Source organism: Lissotriton vulgaris, chromosome 1_1, assembly GCF_964263255.1.
Source record: "Lissotriton vulgaris chromosome 1_1, aLisVul1.2, whole genome shotgun sequence".
Lineage (NCBI taxonomy): Eukaryota > Metazoa > Chordata > Amphibia > Caudata > Salamandridae > Lissotriton > Lissotriton vulgaris.
Genome location: NC_141685.1, coordinates 1,567,040,143 through 1,567,061,251, shown reverse-complemented (window position 1 = coordinate 1,567,061,251; position 21,109 = coordinate 1,567,040,143). Strand labels below are relative to the sequence as shown.

General features: G+C 41.9%; 1 protein-coding gene across 4 annotated transcripts in view; it reads left to right on the top strand.

Moving 5' to 3' along the window:
- OSBPL8 (oxysterol binding protein like 8) overlaps positions 1–21,109 on the top strand; it is a 1,216,063-nt gene that overhangs the window by 962,831 nt on the left and 232,123 nt on the right. For all 4 annotated transcript variants that reach the window (XM_086918072.1, XM_086918074.1, XM_086918073.1 and 1 more), the window contains one exon: positions 19,047–19,148. In XM_086918072.1, coding sequence (XP_086774198.1) covers positions 19,047–19,148 — 102 coding nt within the window. The remainder of the gene's footprint in view (positions 1–19,046; positions 19,149–21,109) is intronic.

Here is a 21,109-nt window from a genome sequence, read left to right as displayed (position 1 = left end):
CAGTAGCAGCCTTTCTCAGGAGACAAGCTATACAGGTTTTTCCATATCTGGACGATTGGCTGCTGAAGGCTCCATCTGCCCAAGAGGCGTCCAAGGCAGTCAGGTCATGCAAAGAACTGTTCGAGCAACTAGGTCTTCGACTCAACAAGGAAAAATCTGTTCTATGCCCCTCCAGGACAGCGAGGTTCCTAGGGGCCATCCTGGACACAGAGAGTTGCCTAGCCTTTCCATCGGAGGAGCGCCAAAGCAAGCTAATTTGTTCAGCCCGCCTTCTTCAATCTCGAAAGACACTGACAGTTCGCAGGTACAAATCGCTTCTCGGATCGATTTCATCCTGCATACCATTAGTTCCACACTGCAGGCTCAGAATGCGTCCACTGCAGGAACAATTGGACAAGCAATGGCGACAGGTCACAGGATCCTTCGACGACAGGATTGTCGTTACCCCGGAAATGAGAAAGGCAAGCGGCTGGTGGTCGCTGAAAGACAATCTTTCCAGGGGTTTATCGTTCCAACTTCCACCATCTCCCATTGTTTTGACAACGGATGCTTCCATGGAAGGATGGGGAGCGGTCCTCCAAGAGCTAAAGGTCAGCGGCCATTGGAGTCCAGTCCAGGTCAAGTTCCACATCAACCTTCTGGAACTTCTCGCTATCCGTCTGGCTCTACAAGCTTTTCTTCCGAGGATTCGCGACCGTGCAGTGCTGGTTCGTACGGACAACACCACAGCCATGCACTACATAAACAAACAGGGCGGAACAAGATCCTCCACCCTCTCCAGGGAAGCCCAGACACTGTGGAATTGGGTGATCCAGAACAATATCTCCCTCTCAGCGGAACATCTAGCGGGGACACTCAATGTCAGGGCAGACACTTTGAGTCGCCAAAGGACTGTCTCTCACAAGTGGGAACTAGACCAGACCGTTCTGGAGGAGCTCTTTGCACGATGGGGGACACCATCCATCGACCTGTTTGCAACTCCCCAGAACGCCAAATGCCATTCCTTCGCAAGCAGGGTTCACCATCGGGAATCCTTGGGGAATGCGCTTTTGATTGCTTGGTCCGGCGCCTTTGTTTACTCCTTTCCTCCCATTCCGCTGATCCCGAGGTTGATCAGCAAGCTCAAGGTGGAACCGTGCAGGATGATTCTGATCGCTCCAGCATGGCCCAGACAGTTTTGGTACTCGGAACTTCTCCTCCTCTCCCAGGACCAGCCAGTTCTCCTGCATCCTGTTCCAACACTGTTGACAATGTCTCACGGACAGGTTCTACATCCGGAATTGAAGTCTCTGCGATTGACAGCGTGGCTCCTGAGTTCCGAGAGTTCCAAGGTTTAAATCTCTCAGGGGAATGTAGGGACATTTTGGCCCAGGCCCGGGCGCCTAGTACCAACAAGACCTATCGGGCTAAGTGGAAGAGATTCTGTGTTTGGTGTCGGAAGGAAGGTTTACACCCATATACTTCTGCTCCGCACCAACTCTTGCCTTACATTCTTTCTCTGGCTAAATCTGGATTGGCTCCATCTTCTGTGAAAGTACATCTAGCGGCCATTTCTAGATTCAGACGTTCATCTTCAGGTCCTTCCCTATGGTCAGCAAGAATTATCAAACAATTTCTGAAGGGTTTATTCAGGGTTTTTCCTCCAGTCCGGCCGCCGCCACCAGCCTGGCATTTGAATCTAGTCTTGTCATATATCATGAAAGCCCCTTTTGAGCCTGTTCATAAGTCTGACCTTAAGTTTCTCTCGTGGAAACTGGCTCTTCTCTTGGCCCTGACATCGGCTAGAAGAGTAAGTGAGCTCCAAGCTTTCACAATTGAGGAACCTTTTCTGCAATTCAAGAATAATGTTCTTATCCTAAGGACAAATCCTAAATGTATCCCAAAGGTGCCTTCAGAATTCCACCTAAATGAGCCAGTGGTCTTAAAACCGTTCTTTCCACAGCCTTCCACACCAGCGGAAAGAACTTTGCACTCTTTGGACATTCACAGATGCCTGAAATTCTACCTGGAGCGGACAAGACAGTTCAGAAAATCTTCACAGCTTTTTGTTTCTTTCAGTGCTCCTCGCAAGGGGTGTCCAGTTTCTAAAGCCTGTATTTCCCGCTGGATTTCCAGTGCTATACATTTTTGCCACCAGGCGGCTGGAAAACCACTGCAGCGAGCAGTTCGTGCTCACTCTACAAGATCAATGGCTTCATCGACAGCCCTATTCGCAGGTGTCCCAATCAAGGACATTTGTAGAGCAGCGACATGGAGCAGTGTCCACACCTTCACTCGTCACTACTGCTTGGATTCTTCTGTGAAAGAGGATGCGGCAGTGGGCCAGGCGGTTTTGAGGAACCTTTTCCAATAAGTCGGTGAGCTTTCCTTTCTATCCCGCCTTCCTGTTTGCATATTTTGTATTACTGTGTTATTGTCATGTTTTATGATCCTAATGTGTATCTAGTTTTCTGATCAGAAATGTGTGACATTTTCATGTTCACAAATTGCAAAATATGCTTTTCTATTTACTGCTGGTTACTCTGATACAAAGCATGGGAATCTATGAAAGTTCCAATACTGGGGCATGAAAACAAGTTACTTACCTGTAACTTTGGTTCCCCAGTATTGGTAACTTTCATAGATTCCCATGCGCCCACCCGCCTCCCCTGGGAAAGCTCAGTCTTATTGTTTTGTGAGATAGCTGTTTACAACGGCTACGAAAATCTGAGGCTCTGAGCTTCTCTCAGGAAGGTTCTATGGGGTGAGGCTGCTCTGATTGGCTACTGCAGAAGTTAGGTCTCTTTTGCAAAAAGAGGTGGATAAGCTACAAAATGAGATGAGGCCTAGGCCTATTTTTTCACTTTGTGCTTACTACTATGGTATTTTCTATTTACCGAGGCTCCCATTCCGACGACGGGGAATGATACAAAGCATGGGAATCTATGAAAGTTACCAATACTGGGGAACCAAAGTTACAGGTAAGTAACTTGTTTTCTTCAGAGAGGTCTATAGGATTCTAAAATATGATACCTATCCGGTTCTTTTTGTTACAATTGCTAAGTTTTTATTTGCAATGTGATGCAAATGCAGATGCTTTATGATTAGCTAGAGCTGAGAATTTAGTTGTTTTGTTTCATTTTAAGGTCAATTTCCCTGATTTTAAATGGTATTAATTGAATCTAATTATTTTTAATCCTTATCCTTGTCTATTTATATTTTAAATAGTTAGTGCCATAGGATGATGTTTTTTAATATGCTGCTAATGTTGCCCTCAATTGAGAAATCTGTTTATGCTTATTGCTCTTCATGGGTTATCCTCAGGGGGCAGGACCCTCTCTTTATTCCCATCCATTGGATTATAGGGGCCCATAAGTTAATTTACATACATTGCAACTGTTTTTCCTTGTTATAGCTCTTTTTCTATGTTATCATTAGTCTTTCATTTTAAGATGATGATTTTATAAATGTTATATTATTGCACTTTTATAGCAGAAATTGCTGAAATAAAGTTTTTTTGACTGACAGACCGGCAACCGATTACTAAATTAGTAGAGATGTTAACATTCCACAAGGAAAACAGATATAGGTGTTGGGTCATGGCAGTCAGTCTATTTCTAACAAAAATGTAGATGCCTGCTGCGTTATCCAATCTGAACTGGTCCTTGCAGATACTTCTCCTACATTGGGTCCTTTATATATTCACATGCTTAAATCATTACCCATCCCCAGGGTGAGAATCCCCGGACCACTAAAATAGCAGTATACAGTGTAAAAATATACAACATATAGTATATAATGCCAAAAGGCCATAGGCCTGCAACAACACAGTATGTTATCCACCTCATTTGAAAGAATCCAAACTTCAGCCAAGGAGGTGGAAGCTTAAGCACTCCTTCTCACCCTAGAGGCCACCATAGCTCAGATTTCAACTGCACATCGTGTGTGAGGGAATCCCCCGTCAGAGCAGTGAACCTGAAATTGTTGTCATTGTTGGCCTGCTGTGGATTTGAACCACCCCTTTCTTCACCTGTACTGTACTGAGTTGTTTTTTGGCAAAGATTGTTTCAAATCTGGACCAGGGAGATATTTGGTCTGACGAGCAACTGTCACCATGGCTGACCAGGAGAAGAGATCTCATTTTAAAACCTGGTTTTCTTGTGGCAGCATGAGGATTTACACAGATGATCACACTCTGTCAGCGGATTCCAAGATTTGTAATTCTTTCTCCACCAAGACTCTTAAGAACAGAGGAAGGAGACGGGCATTAATTCTGATGAATAAAATGTTTCTTCCCTCTAAAGGAGATGCACCCTCTTCAGGGAATAATTCCGTGAGAAGTGCCGCCCCCCTCCCTCCCCCACAGCACTTCCATGAAGGCAGTACACAAGAGGAGACTTGTTCAGGTTTCAGAGCATGATTTATTTGGTGCTGCGCTTGCAGCCACCTGCTCTGCTGATAAACCAGAGTCTAAGCTCTACAGAGACTCACCTGTGACAAAGAAGAAATCTTCACAGGAAATCACGTTTAGACAGTCGACATCAGTCTTTCGCATCATCGACATTGAAGATGTCGATGACGACACTGTCGACGCGAAGCATTCTGCTAATGAAGGCACTGTCGATGTCTAGCATGCTGTCAACTGCGAAGACCATACTGTTGACAAGGACCATGTTGTCGACTGCAAAGACCTGTCGACGATGACCATTCCATCAAGAATGACCATACCATCCACTATTTCACCGTTGGGATCCACATAGTCAATGGAAACATGGGAGGAGATGATTTTTCACCTTTAAGGTGCCTCCATGCAATTATTGCAGTCCGATCAAGAAGAATAGGCTAGTGATTATGCCTCACTGACAGCTTACAGACTAACACAACTGGCGGTGAGATGTGTCCCAGATTTTGAAAGTGAATATGTATGTCAGCAGGAGTACAAGTCTGGAAGTCTTTAAATGGTTTTAAGACAAAAACCACCTGAATATTACAGAGAGCCAGATGTGTTCCAAGTGCCAATGGCCTTCTTATCAACATTGCAACAAATGATGGATACTATTATGAAATTATTGCCCTGGCAGCCATCTAATAATCCTAATATGGGGTTACCTTCTGTTCCCATCCTCCTGCCTCCTCAACCTGCACCTTTACCCATTTCACTGCTAGGTAGCCATCACCGCTACCTCAGACGCAACAGGATTGGTCCATGGAGAAAACGTGGATGATGTTTACTGTAATTGTTCTACCTATTCTGATGTAGAAGGAAGGGAAGGTGAGATACCACCGGATGGTAATGGAAGAGATGATGATGGAAGAGATGTTATTGTCCCAAGTGAAAACGATGGGTCAATTCCACAAGATGCTATAGATGTTATCTCTAAATTTCATTCGTTGATTGAAAGAGCTGCCAAGAAATTCAACCTACCAATAACCTCTGCAGATCAACTATGTTTTCTATAAGACTTAAAAGAGAAACTTCGGAAATGTGTTAAAGTCATACCCAGTCTTGATTATGTCTGGTCAGAAGGTATGAAATTATGTAGGCACCTGCAATTTTTCCAGTTGTGATACCTTGTCTGGAAAAGAAATACAGAGCCCTGGGTTCAGCTCTGGTTTGCTTCCCTCTTCATGATAGACCGGATTCTGTAATTGCTTCAGCAGCTCAGAGAAGGACCAAGGCCCCATTAACACAATCAACTAGTCCACCAGATTAGGATAGCAATTGTTGCTCTGAGTCGGAGAATTTCTTCTATGGCAGCAGCCTCAATTATGACAGTCAATGCCCTGCCAATTCTAGGTCATTACGATCGTTAGATGTGGCATGCCAAAGCTCCATTTCTGGATATTATCCCACAGGATAAAGGGGAAACTGTGAGAGCTATCCTAAATGAAGGATAATTAACCTCTTCCTTCTTTTATTGATGAGGTAATAGATGTAATTGGCATTAGCGTCTGTACTAAGAAGGCAAGGCAGGTTAAAATCCACAGCCTTCCATACTGATGTTCAATCTAAAATCTTACAAATGCCTTTTGATGGGCTCACTCATTTTGGTAAACATTTTGATGAAGCTTTGCAAGATCTTAAAACAGACACTGATACAGCAAAGGTGTTCGGACTATCTCAGTATCGCTGATTTAGGGCATCTACTTTTCAAAGCTCATGGAGATCACAACCTTTCAGAGCAGGATTCAACCAGTATGGAGCTCAAGGATGCCCTTGTTATCCTCAAAGAGAGTCTGGATACAATAAAGGATACTCCTTTAATTGAAACCAAAGCAAACTTATGGGGGGTCTCACAAGCACTACGAACCAATGATAATCCTAAGAGAGCCTGACACCCAGGATGCGCCACCTCCACCCCACCCCTTTTTTCCACATGTTCCTCCGAAGTTGTGGGTGATGTCTCTTTCTGCTCCCGCATGGTCGAACATACCATCTGAAAAATGTTTTTTGCTAATTATCCAGTGAGGCCATACGTTCGAGTTCATCCAGAGACCTCCAGTTCGTCCACCAAGAAAGGAACATAGTCTTTATTTGAAGGACCTACAAATGGAAATTCTCATGCTTCTTTCCAAGGGAGCCATATGAATTGTCCCCTAGTCACAAAGCAATCAAGGCTTCTATTCCAGGTTCTTCTTAACGAAAAAGAAGAGGACGATTCTGGACCTCCGAGAGCGGAGTCGTCATTTCAGATGCTTGCTCTGCAAGAAGTCCTCCTGATAAAGCAGGAAGGGGGTTATTTGACCTTCTTAGACTTTCGGGATGCTTACTTCCACACACCCATTCATGAAAGCACAGGAAGTCCCTTCGATTCTCAGTAGCTGGCCAACACTCTGCAGTGGTTACTCCATATGGACATTGACCTGCTACCTGCGAGCCATTACATCCCACATATACCTTATTTAGGTATCATCAGGCAGGCAAGACGCACTGTGCTCCTAGGTGTAGTTTGTTGCAGCAACCAGCTATGGCTTTGTATCTGAACTGTGTCAGGTTGGTTGGTATTTTGCTATCAGCCAGCCTGACAATGGTAGTTAAGGCTTCCCCAGTCATCGCTGTAAGAGAGCTGAGAAGCAGAGACACAGCCCTATCGGTCTCGGATGAAGTGCTGTGTTCACCTGTCCCAGCCAGAACTTTACTGTTATAAACAGCATGAGAGCAGTACTTTCATTGACCGAGATGAGTGATGCTTAGTTTCTGCATGCCTGGCATGTTCAGCGCTTCAGTGCAGGCAGACCACATGCCCTGTGCGGGTGGATTTTGAAGAGTCGACACGGCCACCAATAAGCAAAGATGATGCCTGAGGTAAGATTATTTTTGTCAAATATACATACACTAGGCCATTGTGTGTTTGTGAATGGTTGTTTGCACTAGTGCTGTGAAAACACTGTACACCTGCCAGTATCCGTGTGACTTCAGGCAGCATCGTATGTGCCGTTCCCCCAGACTGACCAGCAGGTATTCAATTTTCAAGCGGAACGAGCCGACAAACCAGACAGGCTCTGTGCTTGCATTCTTTTCTACCGTGAACCACAGTTCCTCTTTCTTGGTTTAAAGTCTTCCGTAATGGTATTTATAAATTGAGTAGTTCTGTTGTTGCCAAAAGACAGCTGCCTCAAAACACAATCTTGAATACTCAGAGATTTTTCAGCCTGTAAAAGGTTTAAATTGTGTATTTTTTTTTAGTAAATAAGACAACGTACTTTGCATCTTCACATTTTTTATTTTACTGCAGGGAAATTAATTCTGGAAGAAGAGTCACCCATTTCCCTTGATGGGATATTCTCACCCAGGAAACACACTTTCTTTTTTCCTTGACAAGTCACTTTCTGTGCATTGCTAGGGTAGAAAACTACATGCACATTATTTAGGAGTGCCCACAAACACATGTATTGGTGACTGTCCACCAACTTTTCTTATGGACTCGCCTGCAAAAGCCCACCACCTTCCTCAACGGTTAAATTGTAAGTGCACAAATTCCAAATGATTAGAAGAATTTCCCATCCACGCTGTGGGCATAAAATTAAGCCTTACCTGATTACCTAAACCAGGTATGGAATTTCGCTCTTGCATATGCTGTTTTCATTGTCCTACGTTTAGGTTAGATGGGCATAACTGCAGTGCTTTATGAACCAGCCCAGGGAACGCTGTCGGCTTTTCATGTTTTATTTGGAATAGGCATTGCATAAAGTGAAAGCTACCCAGAGTTCCCCTATCGGCTTTTTGGACGGCACCTCACTTTAGGTTACTAAATCTTGCACAAAGATGGAAACAATCATTTCCTTTTCATCGTGACACACTAGACCTAAAGTATTTTAAAATATTGACTGTGCCAAAAACTTTGGGTATTTGGAAACAAAGATGCACACATGATTCATGCACATAGAATCCCTTTGGAGAAGCCCTACCAGTTAGCATAACAGTCCAGCGAGATGAATATGGAAAGGGAAATCTTGCTGCTGCCTGCCATGCTTGGTCACTCTACAGCATGATGTCCCTGTATGTGATGAGGGTATGTTTGAATGAGTGTCCATGTGTACAATTTAGTCAAATTGATGTATGCCCTTGAGTTTCACATCCTTTTAATGCCAAGCATATAGAAGAGGTTCTGGAATGGAGCTGCACACGTGCAGCCAAAGGTATAGAGGATTTTGATGTTGACATCGCCAGAGGAAGAGGAGAAAAATAGGTTAACAAAGGGGGAAATAAAGCTTGTCTCGTTTTTACAATGTTTACACTTTTATTTTTACCAGTCCTCTCCAGTCACAAATTGTAGCATGACTCCCTGCAAGGTCTGGCCTCTCCGTACACAAAGCCTGGGGCCTGCACAAGCAACTTTAGCTTCTACCCGTTCTAAAAAGTAGTCCTCACTTTCTAATAGAAAATTTATGGTTTCATTTTATGCCCCACCTCATTCAAATTTCACCCGCCGCCACCGTCAATACTACCAGTAAAAGGTGCTCTCTTTTCGGCTCAAATCAGCACTGAGAACATTCACCAAATGTCTTGTTCCAGTTGCTGCTTTTCTCAGGAGAGAAGGTAACCAGGTGTTCCTGTACCTGGATGACTGGCTAGTCAAAGCCCCATCCAGTGACCAAGCAAAATTATCCACAAATGCTTGTTAAATCCTTTCTGGAGATTAGGCCTCACTTTGAACAGGGAGAAATCTCCACCAGTACCCCAAACAAATATCCAGTTTCTGGGAGCAGTACTAGGCACTCAGTTGGGGAAATTCCAACAGCAGAAAGCATAAGTAACATACCATGTCCAAGACTACTGCTGGAAAGCAATCCATCTGAGTGAGTAAAACAAGTTCCTAATGGGAATAATGGCATCATGTATAGGTCCCATTCTGTTTTGCAGGCTTCGTATGAGACCTGTTCAGCATGAGCTGGATTCGCAATGGGAACCGGCGAAAGGCTCATGGAAATATATGGTCTGTCTCACAAGGTGCTTTAAACATACTCTGATCTGATGGATAATTTCATAAAACCTAACTGGAGGTCTCTTTCCTACCAGTAACAGAAATTTTATTATTTGCCAAGGATGCATCCATCTGCTTTCAACAAGCCTTTGGTCAGATGCAGAGAAGAAGCTCCGCATCAATGTGTTGGAACTCCACGTCATAAGACTGGGTTTACAAGGGTTCCTTCCTGGTTTGGCAAGTCGGCTAGTCCTAGTCAGAACAGATAACACAACATCCATATTACATATAGCCAATCAAGGAGGAATGTCATTCAGGATCCTTTCAGTGAAGTTCAGCTGCTGTGGAACGGAACTGGGCCATTTGTCACAGGATAGACATTGTTGTGGAACATCTGTCAGGCTACCAGAACGATCAGGTGGATGCACTCATCGGCAAATAACTGATTGTCATGAGTTGGAATTAGAACAGAAACAGGTGTATTGCCTCTTCAATCAATGGGTTCACCCCTCAATCTATCTGTTTGCCACTACGGTTTTGGTATCCAGGGACGATGGGCTGTGCGTTTTCGATCCTTTGGTCCAAGATAGTTGCCTACGCCTTTCCTCCCTTTACCCTGATCCCCGGGGTGTTGAAGAAAGCAAAGTTATACTATTGCAATCTGATCCTATTTGCTCCTACGTGGCCACACCAGTACGGGTACAGCGAACTTCTGTAGTTGGCAGCACGGCAAGCCGTTCCATTGAAGATGCATCCCAGGATATTGTACAGACATCAAGAAGAGATTCTTCACCACATTCCTAAGTCTCTGAACATGACTGCATTGTACCTGACCACCTAGAATTGGCCATCTGGATTTCTCACAAGAGTGTAAACAGATTCTGGGGCAGGCTCCTGCTCGAGTTTCTAATAAGACTTACAACACTAAGTGGGAGCAATTCTGTGTCTGGTGCAGGAATAATGGCCCTCACCTGCTTCAAATAAAGCCTTCTCAGAACCTGTCATATTGGTTAAGTTTGGCCAAAGTGGTCGCAAATATTCTTCAGTCAGGGTTCATCTGGCTACAATTTACAGATTTAGAAGTACTGACAGTTGGACAGCTACTCTGTTTTCCCAAAGGATCAATAAACAATTTATGAAAGGTCTCTTATGAGCTTTTCCACCTCTTTGGCATCCTCCGGTTCCATGGGAACTTAATAAAGTCCTCAGTCAGCTGATGTTCCCTCCTTTCAAACCTATACATAGAGCGGATTTAAAATGTCTTTAATGGAAGACCGCACTACTGCAAGCTCTGACGTCCGGTAGAAGAGTGGGAGAGATTAAGGCTTTCACCATCAGAGAACATTTTCTTCGGTTCACTAAGGACAGTGATACTCCGAACCAATCCTAAATTCATTCCAAGGTGCCTGCTGACATGCATTTGAATGAGCTTGTTATTCTTAAGTCCTTCTTTCTTAATCCATCTTTACCAGCAGAAATATCTTTACTCTCCAGACTTATGTAGATGTCTAAGTTCTATATAGACAACCACACATCAGGCCAGCAACTGGTGTCATTTTCACCACCACAGAAAAGACCAACCCCCTGTCCAAACTGGGAATTGCACGTTGACGCATCTTGTATTGCCTTCTGTCACGCCAAAGCCAATCATTCTCTTCAGGAGAGAGTGAGGGTGCATTCCACCAAGGGCATGACTTCAACTACTGCACTCTAGGCGTGGGTGCCTTTGAGAGATGTGCTGTGCAGCATCCTGGAGGAGCAGGCATACGTTTACGAAGCATTTCTACCGAGATGTGGACACAGAAGCTGACGCAGCAGTGTAACAGGCAATCTGAGAAACCTCTTTAACTAAAGGTGAGCCTTCTTCCCGCTTTGTTGTATTTCATTAGGTGTACTGCTTGCTATTCTGATTCAACCATGTGCATATATAAAAGATCAAATGTTGGAGATGAAATGTGTGTGAAAGTTATAGTTACCATAGGGCACGAGTTATAGTTTCTTGAGATAAGTATAACTGCTAAATTTCTATGGTTTGTGTGTGTAAAATCTGAACCTAACTATATTGTCCCTGTAACCTTGTTTATTTTTTGTGCGAAAATATATATTTATATATATATATATATATATATATATATATATATATTCACTGAAAAAAACAAAGGTTATACACTATATATAGTTAGGAATTAGCATTTAAAAAACCAATGAAATTCACTAAAAAAAACATAGGTTTTAGGCCTTATATAGTTAGGAATTAACATATAAAAAAACATTCAAATTCCTCCTATATAGTTAGCTGGACATTTTATTGATATAAAACCAATGAAATTCGACATATAGTTAGGTCCACTAACTATATATTTCGCGCATCAGCAATCCAATGCTGATGATGTCACATACATCATTCACGACATGGTCAGTGACATCACTGATGACATCACTGATGACATCATCCAGTGTCTGTGTGTTTTTGTAAAGTTTAAATATGTTTTACATATTGAAGAATGAGAGGATGTATAAGAGTATGGATGAAGGATTTGATTGTATAAGTGAGTAAGTATGTGTTTGTATATCTGTGAAAATGTAAGCTGTTCTGTGTTTAACTGTATAGATCAAGAAATCAAAGTGTGATTGATTCTTTACAGGACTGAGTAGGTGTGTGAGTAACTCCATGGATGAGTGGCAGTGTGTGAGTGTCTGCATAGGTGTATGAGTGCATATGATAGTGTTGCAATGATGAGTGACAGTATGTACGAATGACCTTATGGGTGAATGAATGAATGTGCATGTAGACGTAGGAATTAGTTAGTGGGTATGTAGTAAATGGTATTGGTGTGTCAATAGTTTCAAAAATGATAATTTGTATTTTACACTAGGTGTATTAGAGTGTAAGGAGGTGCATTGTATTATCACATAGACGTAGGAATTAGTTAGTGGGTATGTAGTAAATGGTATTGGTGTGTCAATAGTTTCAAAAATGATACTTTGTATTTTACACTAGGTGTATTAGAGTGTAAGGAGGTGCAATGTATTATCGCATGAAGTATATCATTAGTGGTGTAATTATTGATGTTAAATGAGCTGTCATCAGTGATGTCATCAGTGATGTCATGAATGATGTAATATGTGACATCATCAGCATTGGATTGCGGATGCGTTAAATATATAGTTAGTGGACCTAACTATATGTCGAATTTCATTGGTTTTATATCAATAAAATGTCCAGCTAACTATATAGGAGGAATTTCAATGGTTTTTTATATGTTAATTCCTAACTATATAAGGCCTAAAACCTATGTTTTTTTAGTGAATTTCATTGGTTTTTTAAAGGCTAATTCCTAACTATATATAATGTATAACCTTTGGTTTTTTCAGTGAATTTCATTGGTTTTTTAAATGCTAATATAGATATATATATAGGAGGAATTTCAATGGTTTTTTATATGTTAATTCCTAACTATATAAGGCCTAAAACCTATGGTTTTTTTAGTGAATTTCATTGGTTTTTTAAAGGCTAATTCCTAACTATATATAGTATATAACCTTTTGGTTTTTTCAGTGAATATATATATATATATATATATATATATATATATATATATATTTTTTTTTTTTTTTTTCATTGGTTTTTTAAAGGCTAATTCCTAACTATATATAGTGTATAACCTATGGTTTTTTCAGTGAATTTCATTGGTTTTTTAAAGGCTAATTCCTAACTATATATAGTGTATAACCTATGGTTTTTTCAGTGAATTTCATTGGTTTTTTAAAAGCTAATATATATATATATAAGGCCAGAAACCTATGGTTTTTTCAGTGAATTTGCAAGGTTTTGAAAATGCTAATTCTATTAGCGGATAACGTTTAAATATGTTAATATCCTTGTGGGACCATTCTTGGGTCGATGCATGGATGGATGCATGCATGATAGATGGGTGAATGGATGCATGAATGATGGATGGATGCAGGATGGATGGATGGATGGGTGGGTGGATGGATGGGGTGCATGAATGGTGGGTGGGAGGGTGGCTGGGTGTTGGATGGATGCATGATTGTTGGCTGGAAGATGGATGGATGGCTGGTGGATGCATGATGGATGAATGATTGTTGGGTGGATGCATGATGGGTGGATGCATGATGGGTGGGTGGATGAATGAATGCTGGGTGGATGCATGATGGTTCGATGCAGGGTGGATGGATGGATGCATGGGTGGATGCATGTTGGGTGGATAGCTGGATGGATGGGTGGATGCATGCATGCATGAATGAATGAATAATGGATGGATGTATGATGGCTGGATGGGTGGCTGGATGGATGGTGGATGGATGGGTGGCTGGATGGTGGACTGTGTGAGTGGTGGGTGAGCAGTATCAGACTGCCTGCACAATGTCAGGGTGACTGTGCGTAGTAAATGGTAGGTAAGTGTGCAGGGTGAGCAGTGTTTGAGGATAGGTGAAAGGTATGCAAGTAATTTGTAGCAGAATACATTGAATAAAAATAGGTGGATCGATAGGTGAACGGTAGTGTGGATGGATGGTAGGGTGCGGATGGATGAAGGATGGGTCAATGGATGGATGAATGGATGGATGGGTTGACAGGGTAGTATGTTTGCCATTCTTCTTAATAATATTCCCCATCATTTCTTAAATTCATCATAATACAGTTACATTTTTATGTCGGACCCTGGGACTGTATCGAAATCATGGCCATAGATTCATCTGCTATATAATTGCCCTTACCGCCCCTTTCTAAAATGCCTGCAAACACCACATGTTGGACCGGATCACTAAAGAAATCTATTCCTTTTCCAAGCTGCTATTCCTGGACCTACTGAGTCGGTCTTGGTGCACTAAATAAATCCAAAAACATAAGGCAATGGATACAGTGTCTTTAAAACAGAACGTTGCATCAATTACCTAGGTATACGAGTAAAAAGGAAGCTTACACGTACATCCTTTATGGTTCAAACAGTAACATATTCTCCATGAGCCCTTCCGCTCCCTCTAGTGCTCCCTTAACAGAACACCCAGCAAGTTCCGCCCTGCTCAGAACGCTACCACAGCAGCTTCAGTCACAGCTTTGATTTCTCCCGCAGGCTATTTTGGGAGGCATGCTAACTCGCAGCAGTGCTTCAATAGATATGAGCGCCAGACGCACTGTTTACTCTATCACTCAAGCTCCATGATCAATATGGATTATTGGGTCAGTGTCCATATTATAGTGACCCTCCGCTAGCGCTTGTAAAAGGGGAGCCACATTGTTCCCCACGTGAAGCGGAGGTTCCAAGATAATGGGAAAACCAGAATGCCAGCCAGACGTTACAATCTTACTGTAAACTGACATGTAGGAACCGATTTGTCGCTGGCATAGGGAAGTATTGAATTCACTGGCTAGGCCTCTTTGCTGTTAATACAACCATCATGCCGACGGTCACCTTTCCTCTCCGTCGGTACTTCTAATCGGCATCTGAGCCGATCGGGGAGGTGAGGAAGGCCGTCTGGGCTGCAGTATATAACGCTCATTGCCATTGGAATAGCGAGCGTCACATGTATCTCAGCGAGCATCCTGATTGGCTGACTTATGAGCCAATGGGGGCTGGATGTTGTCGATACTTAAAAAGGTAAACAAAGCCCCGTAAATGGACTGATGTAAATGGCCTCGTTCTAAGCCAAAGAGGTGCAAACTTAGGTTATTTATGAGAAGAGTTGTAACAAATTGTGAAAGGGGTAACATCAACATGCCGATGGTTATTAATTCGGCGAGTTTGTTTATGTTTTATTAATCGGCTCATTGTCAAACTTAGGTTATTTATGAGAAGAGTTGTAAGAAATTGTGAAAGGGGTAACATCAACATGCCGATGGTTATTAATTCGGCGAGTTTGTTTATGTTTTATTAATCGGCTCATTGTCATTGGAACAGCCAGGGGGAAGCGGAAACCACGTCCTCCCGGCCCCGCCTACAACCAGGCGGCGGCGGCGGCCATTTTAAGGCGGCTCGGGCCGCGGTGGTGATCTCGGCAGTAAAACGAGGGGTGAGCACCCTCGAAATTAAAATAAAACACAAGAAAATAAAAGGCAGAAGCCCCCCCCCCCCCCAAAAAAAAATCCGAGAATTTGCGGGGGTGCGCGCACATGACAAATGCCCCCCAAATTTTCAGGGAAGGAGCGGAGCGAGCCATCTTCTTTGAGAAATTTGCGAAGATTCATCAACCAGGGCCAAAGTTATTCCCAATAGAATGTTGGGGATTTCCTATGGGAACCCGTCCTAACTATATATACCTACTGGCTATATATATATATATATATATATATATATATATATATATATATATATATATATATATATATATATATATATATATATATATATATATATATATATATATATATAATGAATACAACTTCCACTGTTCTGCCGAACACTCCTGATGGGTGCTTCCTTCGTGCAAGTGGCATGCACGTGAAATAGGTAAAACAAGTCTGGAGCACACTCCAGACTTCTTTTACCATATATATATATATATATATATACACACACACACAATGTTGAACAGAGCAACCAAAAACGATTGGGTGGAGTTTTTTGCCATATTTGGCGCACTAGCGGGCTCCTCTGATTCACGGCACCACTGGTGTTAAGGGAGTACACTAGCAACCACTGATCCCTATAGACATATATAATATTTTTTCCACCCGTGGCAGTCGCCAATTATAGTTAAGACCATGTTTCTAAAGGAAAAGCTTTTTTGATTATTTATAACTTTGGCTCAGTTAGACAAATCTTCACAAAACTTTATAAAAAGTTGATTCTCCTCATCTCCTTCCTTGAACGATTAATAGTGATCCATCAAGCCAGGATGTAGTGGCAGCCATTTTAGAACTGTCCTGAAGAATGATTAAACAAACCTATATTTACAGGAAAAAACAATGGCTAAAGGTGTCTCCCCATTTGTAAATAGCTACCTCGGGGATAGGGTCCCTGGGGCCACAACAGTAGTTTGAGGCGGTAACACATGCTCCTCCCTCCTCTTTTTTTAAAAATTGCCCCAAGGGTTGAGGCCCCCCGGCGGCTCAACAGCGGCTTCTGGTGTAGGTGTGCATGCCCCCCCTCTTTATTTTACATGTGGCCCCAGCTATGTGGTCCCTGACTCCCTAGAGTGGTATTTGGATACGTTCCCTGGAAATGAGGCCGACCCTCTGGTCTGTGGCCCACCCCGAAGGGGCAAGGGGGAGAGGTTTGTACAGCGGGAGACCATTTCTTTTTATATTGGGTCAGTGGCACCAATATAATAAAATTGCTGTTTTGGGCCTATATTCTAGGACAGGGTACTGAGTCCCCGAGACCTAAGATGAGTAGCAGCACATATTTTTTGATGTGGTGGCAGCCAATCAGTTCTTAAATGGAGCAGGACAGTATTTTAAATATTTTTTTTTACCTTAATTTCTTCAAAATTACTAAATGGATTTACACCAAATTACAAAAAGCATGCTTTCTGGACTAAGATCTAGCTTTCTGGTAAAAGTCTCTTCAGCAGTTTTTGCGGTATCACTGTTCAATTTCCCTATGGGTAAATTAGGTTGTTGGACGCCCTTCCCTTTTTTCTTAGCTCCCATTTGAGGGATCACCCTGAAACTTTCCAGGCAGAACCAGAGGTGGTTGAGAATTCTTTTTGTTTTAAAGTTTTGTGAAGGTGAGTCAAATGGTGCTATATAGGAGAGCCATTTAGCATGTTCTATCCTGCAAAGGCCTCCTAATCTGAGTCCTCTCCACAGACCCCCTCCACCTTTTGAGGGTGGAGGGGGCACTGCTGTGATTTCTATTCTAAAAATGAGTAATCTGTGGTTAGAAGTATCCAAGGAACAAGTTACTTACCTTAGGTAACACTCTTTCTGATAGATACTTTAACTGCAGATTCCTACCAGCCCTCCTACCGCTCGGTTGTGTGGAGTGGACTCAAGCACATCATATTAAGTTTCCAAGTTAGATTTTGAAACACTGTCACCTGCAGTTTGTTCAGAATTCTCAGCATCTGATGGTTCAGAGGTACGAAATGGATAAACTAATGTTAGTGTGTAGGAATAGCAATTCTATGCAGCTATGCTTCATTACATTCCAGGAAGTAAGAACTCACCACAGAGCCTTAGTGCACCACCTAGTAGCACAAGGAGAGCATTGCTGAAAACATCTCCAAATCCAGGCAGTCACCTGGTAATAGTCTAAACATGAAGAGTCTGCTGTTAGAATATCAACCAAAAAGAGCATTACCATAGGTAAGTAACTTGTTCATCAGATTTCTATGTGCATGCTACCATAATTTGTTTCCTCACGGCATGTCCTCAAATGGTAGAAAAATTACACAACCGTGGCGTGCGCCCGTGGGGGATTGGCCTGTCTCTGGATGAGTCCAGGAATTATGCTACAGAAGACGAAACGTACAGCTTGACTGTTGGTGAAACTTGACAATGTTGCACCGAGACATTACTTAGTTTGACCTTGCTTAGTGGTAATGCTGCTCTTTATGGCTTCCTAAATTCCTGTACTTGTTCTGAGTTCAACAGTAGTATTAGTCCAATGGTTTATTGAGTGCTTGAAGTCATCCTCTTGTAATGATGTATGGATTAAAATCCTGCTGCCTACAAGACTGTTAAGCATCTAAATTCGAGTCATACGTAAGGTCTGCATCACATATCTCCTTCTTACCCATATCTGAATGTAAAGTAACTGAAATGCACCGTGCAACATTCTCCATTGGTTTTTATACCGAGCTACTGATATAGGATGTCTGTAAATCGTTGTACAGAGATCGACTTTTATAGTGGAACTTAGTTTAGACAGAAGTGTGCCACCCGAAGAATGTAAGATTAAAGAAATGTGATGGGGTATCACACCGAGAAATGATCCCTCCTTGTCGAACGGAACCGAGTACTTTTTTCAGAACGAGTACCTTCAGAAGTAGCATATGAGATCGTGGGTGAGGATGGATGCTCGGGGGTAGCATTAAAAATGTGTCCCAGAAATACTAGAAAATGCATGGAAAAAACACTGCTGTCAATGGTGCAAAACATAGTAAAGCAGTAAAGAATGATATACATGTAATCCATTAAATTCAAAGCTATAGACCCATGCAGAGATGGGGGCGGAAGAGGAATTAAAGAAATTGGGATTGCCATAATCTATATCACTCTTAACAATAGCTTCTTATATCTTCATGCTGGTTAATGACTCCTGATTCATACCCTGTCGCCTTTTCATATTAAGGCTGCTTTGATTGGCAATGGCTATTTTATGCATATGGATTGAAGACACAAGCAGGAGTGCGCCTAAGACGGTGCTCTGCCAAATTCTACAACAAAAACGATTGAATTAGAATGGCTCCTTCTGAAGAATGGAGCTTTTCCCGTATTTAATGTTGTCTATCATAGGTAGAAAATGTCAATTTACATATCCAACCCCACTGTCCTTGAAAAGACGCAAATGTAGTCCGAATTAAATGTGTAATTTACTATTGGTAACCTACATTCCCCCAAACCTTTCTCCCCTCACATTTCCAGTGCCACATTCATTGAAATATCTTCTGTTCAGCTTTGCCGTTGTTCTACGGAATTGACATTCACTGCTTGTCTGGATTGTGTTTTTGTAGGTTCAAAAGAAAAACTACAGGGAAGAGAAGAAGCGAGCCACAAAGGAATTGCTCAGCACAATCACAGACCCATCCGTTATTGTTATGGCCGATTGGCTGAAGGTGAGCCTTGCACGGGAGGTCTGGGTGGAGGCTTTCGCTCCTGACTGCTGTTTACTAATTCGGGTGCCACCCTTGGGGTTCTGGTGGATGCTTCTGTGTTTTCCTAAAGGCAGGTCGCTTATTAGTTGCATCCCAGTGCTTATTAAGGTTTGAGTCCTCGGAGAAATGGTGCTTGTTTTGCTCGGCAGTAAACTAGGCCTCATCTGTTTTCTATGTATAGGAGTCAACTGAAATGCCTATTAATATATGGGGTTGTTTGTTCCAATTTTACTCGTTCTCTCTTATTGTGTAGGTGTCAAATGATAGCATATTTGTCGATGTGAGTACGTTGTGTGCCAAATCCATAATTATTCCGGTTTATATTTAAATAAAAAAAAGAAAGTTTTTTGAAATGCATACTTGAAAGGCCATTGACAGGTTTGATACTAAGCACAAGACCGAAGTCCAACAAAAGAGTTAATGTACATAGAACCCCCAGATCGACTCGCAGGGTTTTTTATTATCAAAGTCATTTCTTTTGTTTTTTATAGCACATAATTTCGGTTTGTTTAGCACAGCGTTAAAATGTTTTTGTATAAGATACGCAAGTGTTTATTGAAAGCTGTAAAAAGGATGCTGTGTTTTACTATTTGGTAGTTTGTGCAGTAAAATAAACACTTTACGTGTATTTGCTTTTGATATATTTTGTTTGTTAGTCAGACGGATAGGCTTTTCTGTTGAAGTGTTCTTTTTATGATTTTTTTTTTTTAAAGGTTGCGTTGTTATTTAATATGTTAATAGGTAAAATGTCATTCCTGCTTGGTATGCACGTGCATCAAGCTATAAAAATGATGTAAGACCAAATAAGTCTCCGTTTGTGTAGGTCAGATATGCAATTTTGCGGCTTGTCGTTGCATTCTCAACAGCAGACACGGAGAATGAGTGGTTTGCAAAAGCCACCAAAGCTCCTAGATCACATCATTATTAAGCTATTCTTGTTATCCATTCTGTTTTTAAACTTGTTTTGGGCTTGCAGTTGTTGTAAATCCGTCATTTGCAGGTGTAATGTATTTTATGTGGATTGCAGATTTTGAAATCTCTGAGATGTGTGTATTATTAGATGAATCCAAAGGAATAGCCATTAATAAATGTCACCAGAAATCGGAGATTGGGTTGTTTGCTCATTATACATGTTACAAGTCATGTATGCTTTAATATTGTAAGTATATTTTGGTCCAGCTGAAATCAAATACATCTGGTTGGGGTTTAGAGAAAACGTTAACTGGGTGCGTAAGAAACCTATTTCTCTTTAGAAAAGAAGGGTTTGCAGTTGCTCTCTACAGCCGTCACCGATTTCAAGGCAACGTTTAACTGTTGAAGGCAGTGATTTGACTGGACGGTGTGTTTTGATGCTTTCATGGTCAACGCTTTCAATATCTGTATTGTCTGGTCCTATGGTTGCAACTTAATGTTCTGAGCTTCCTTTTGCATGAAATCCATGATTCACAGGAATGATTCACTTTGTAAAACTTTTTTTTTTAAATTGATAATTATTAGATTGTCAATGTGCAATATTAAGTTTTAAACAGCCGATTTTTTGTGCAGGAACAGCTGCCTAGCATATTCTCTAGATTTTCCCAGGAAAAAACGTCGGGTGAATGAACGCGGAAGTGATGTAGAAAATTGCAGTGCTACAGTGAAGGCTAGCTTCCATGACATGAAGGCTTTCAGTGTACTTTTCATGACATCAGGCATGACTTCATAGTTGGAGTCACAAACGACAATGCCGGTGACATCACATGTGACAGCTGCCACAATCGGGAACTAGATGTCCTAATAGTTTAAAGAGGTGAAAGTCTTCAGATTGACTTAATAGATGTTATAATAGAGATGTTTTAAACCTAAAAACTCCAGTGCATTGTCAGCAATTGGATATCACCTTAGGGAATCTAGAGAAAGCACAGGCGACATGCATTCTAGTT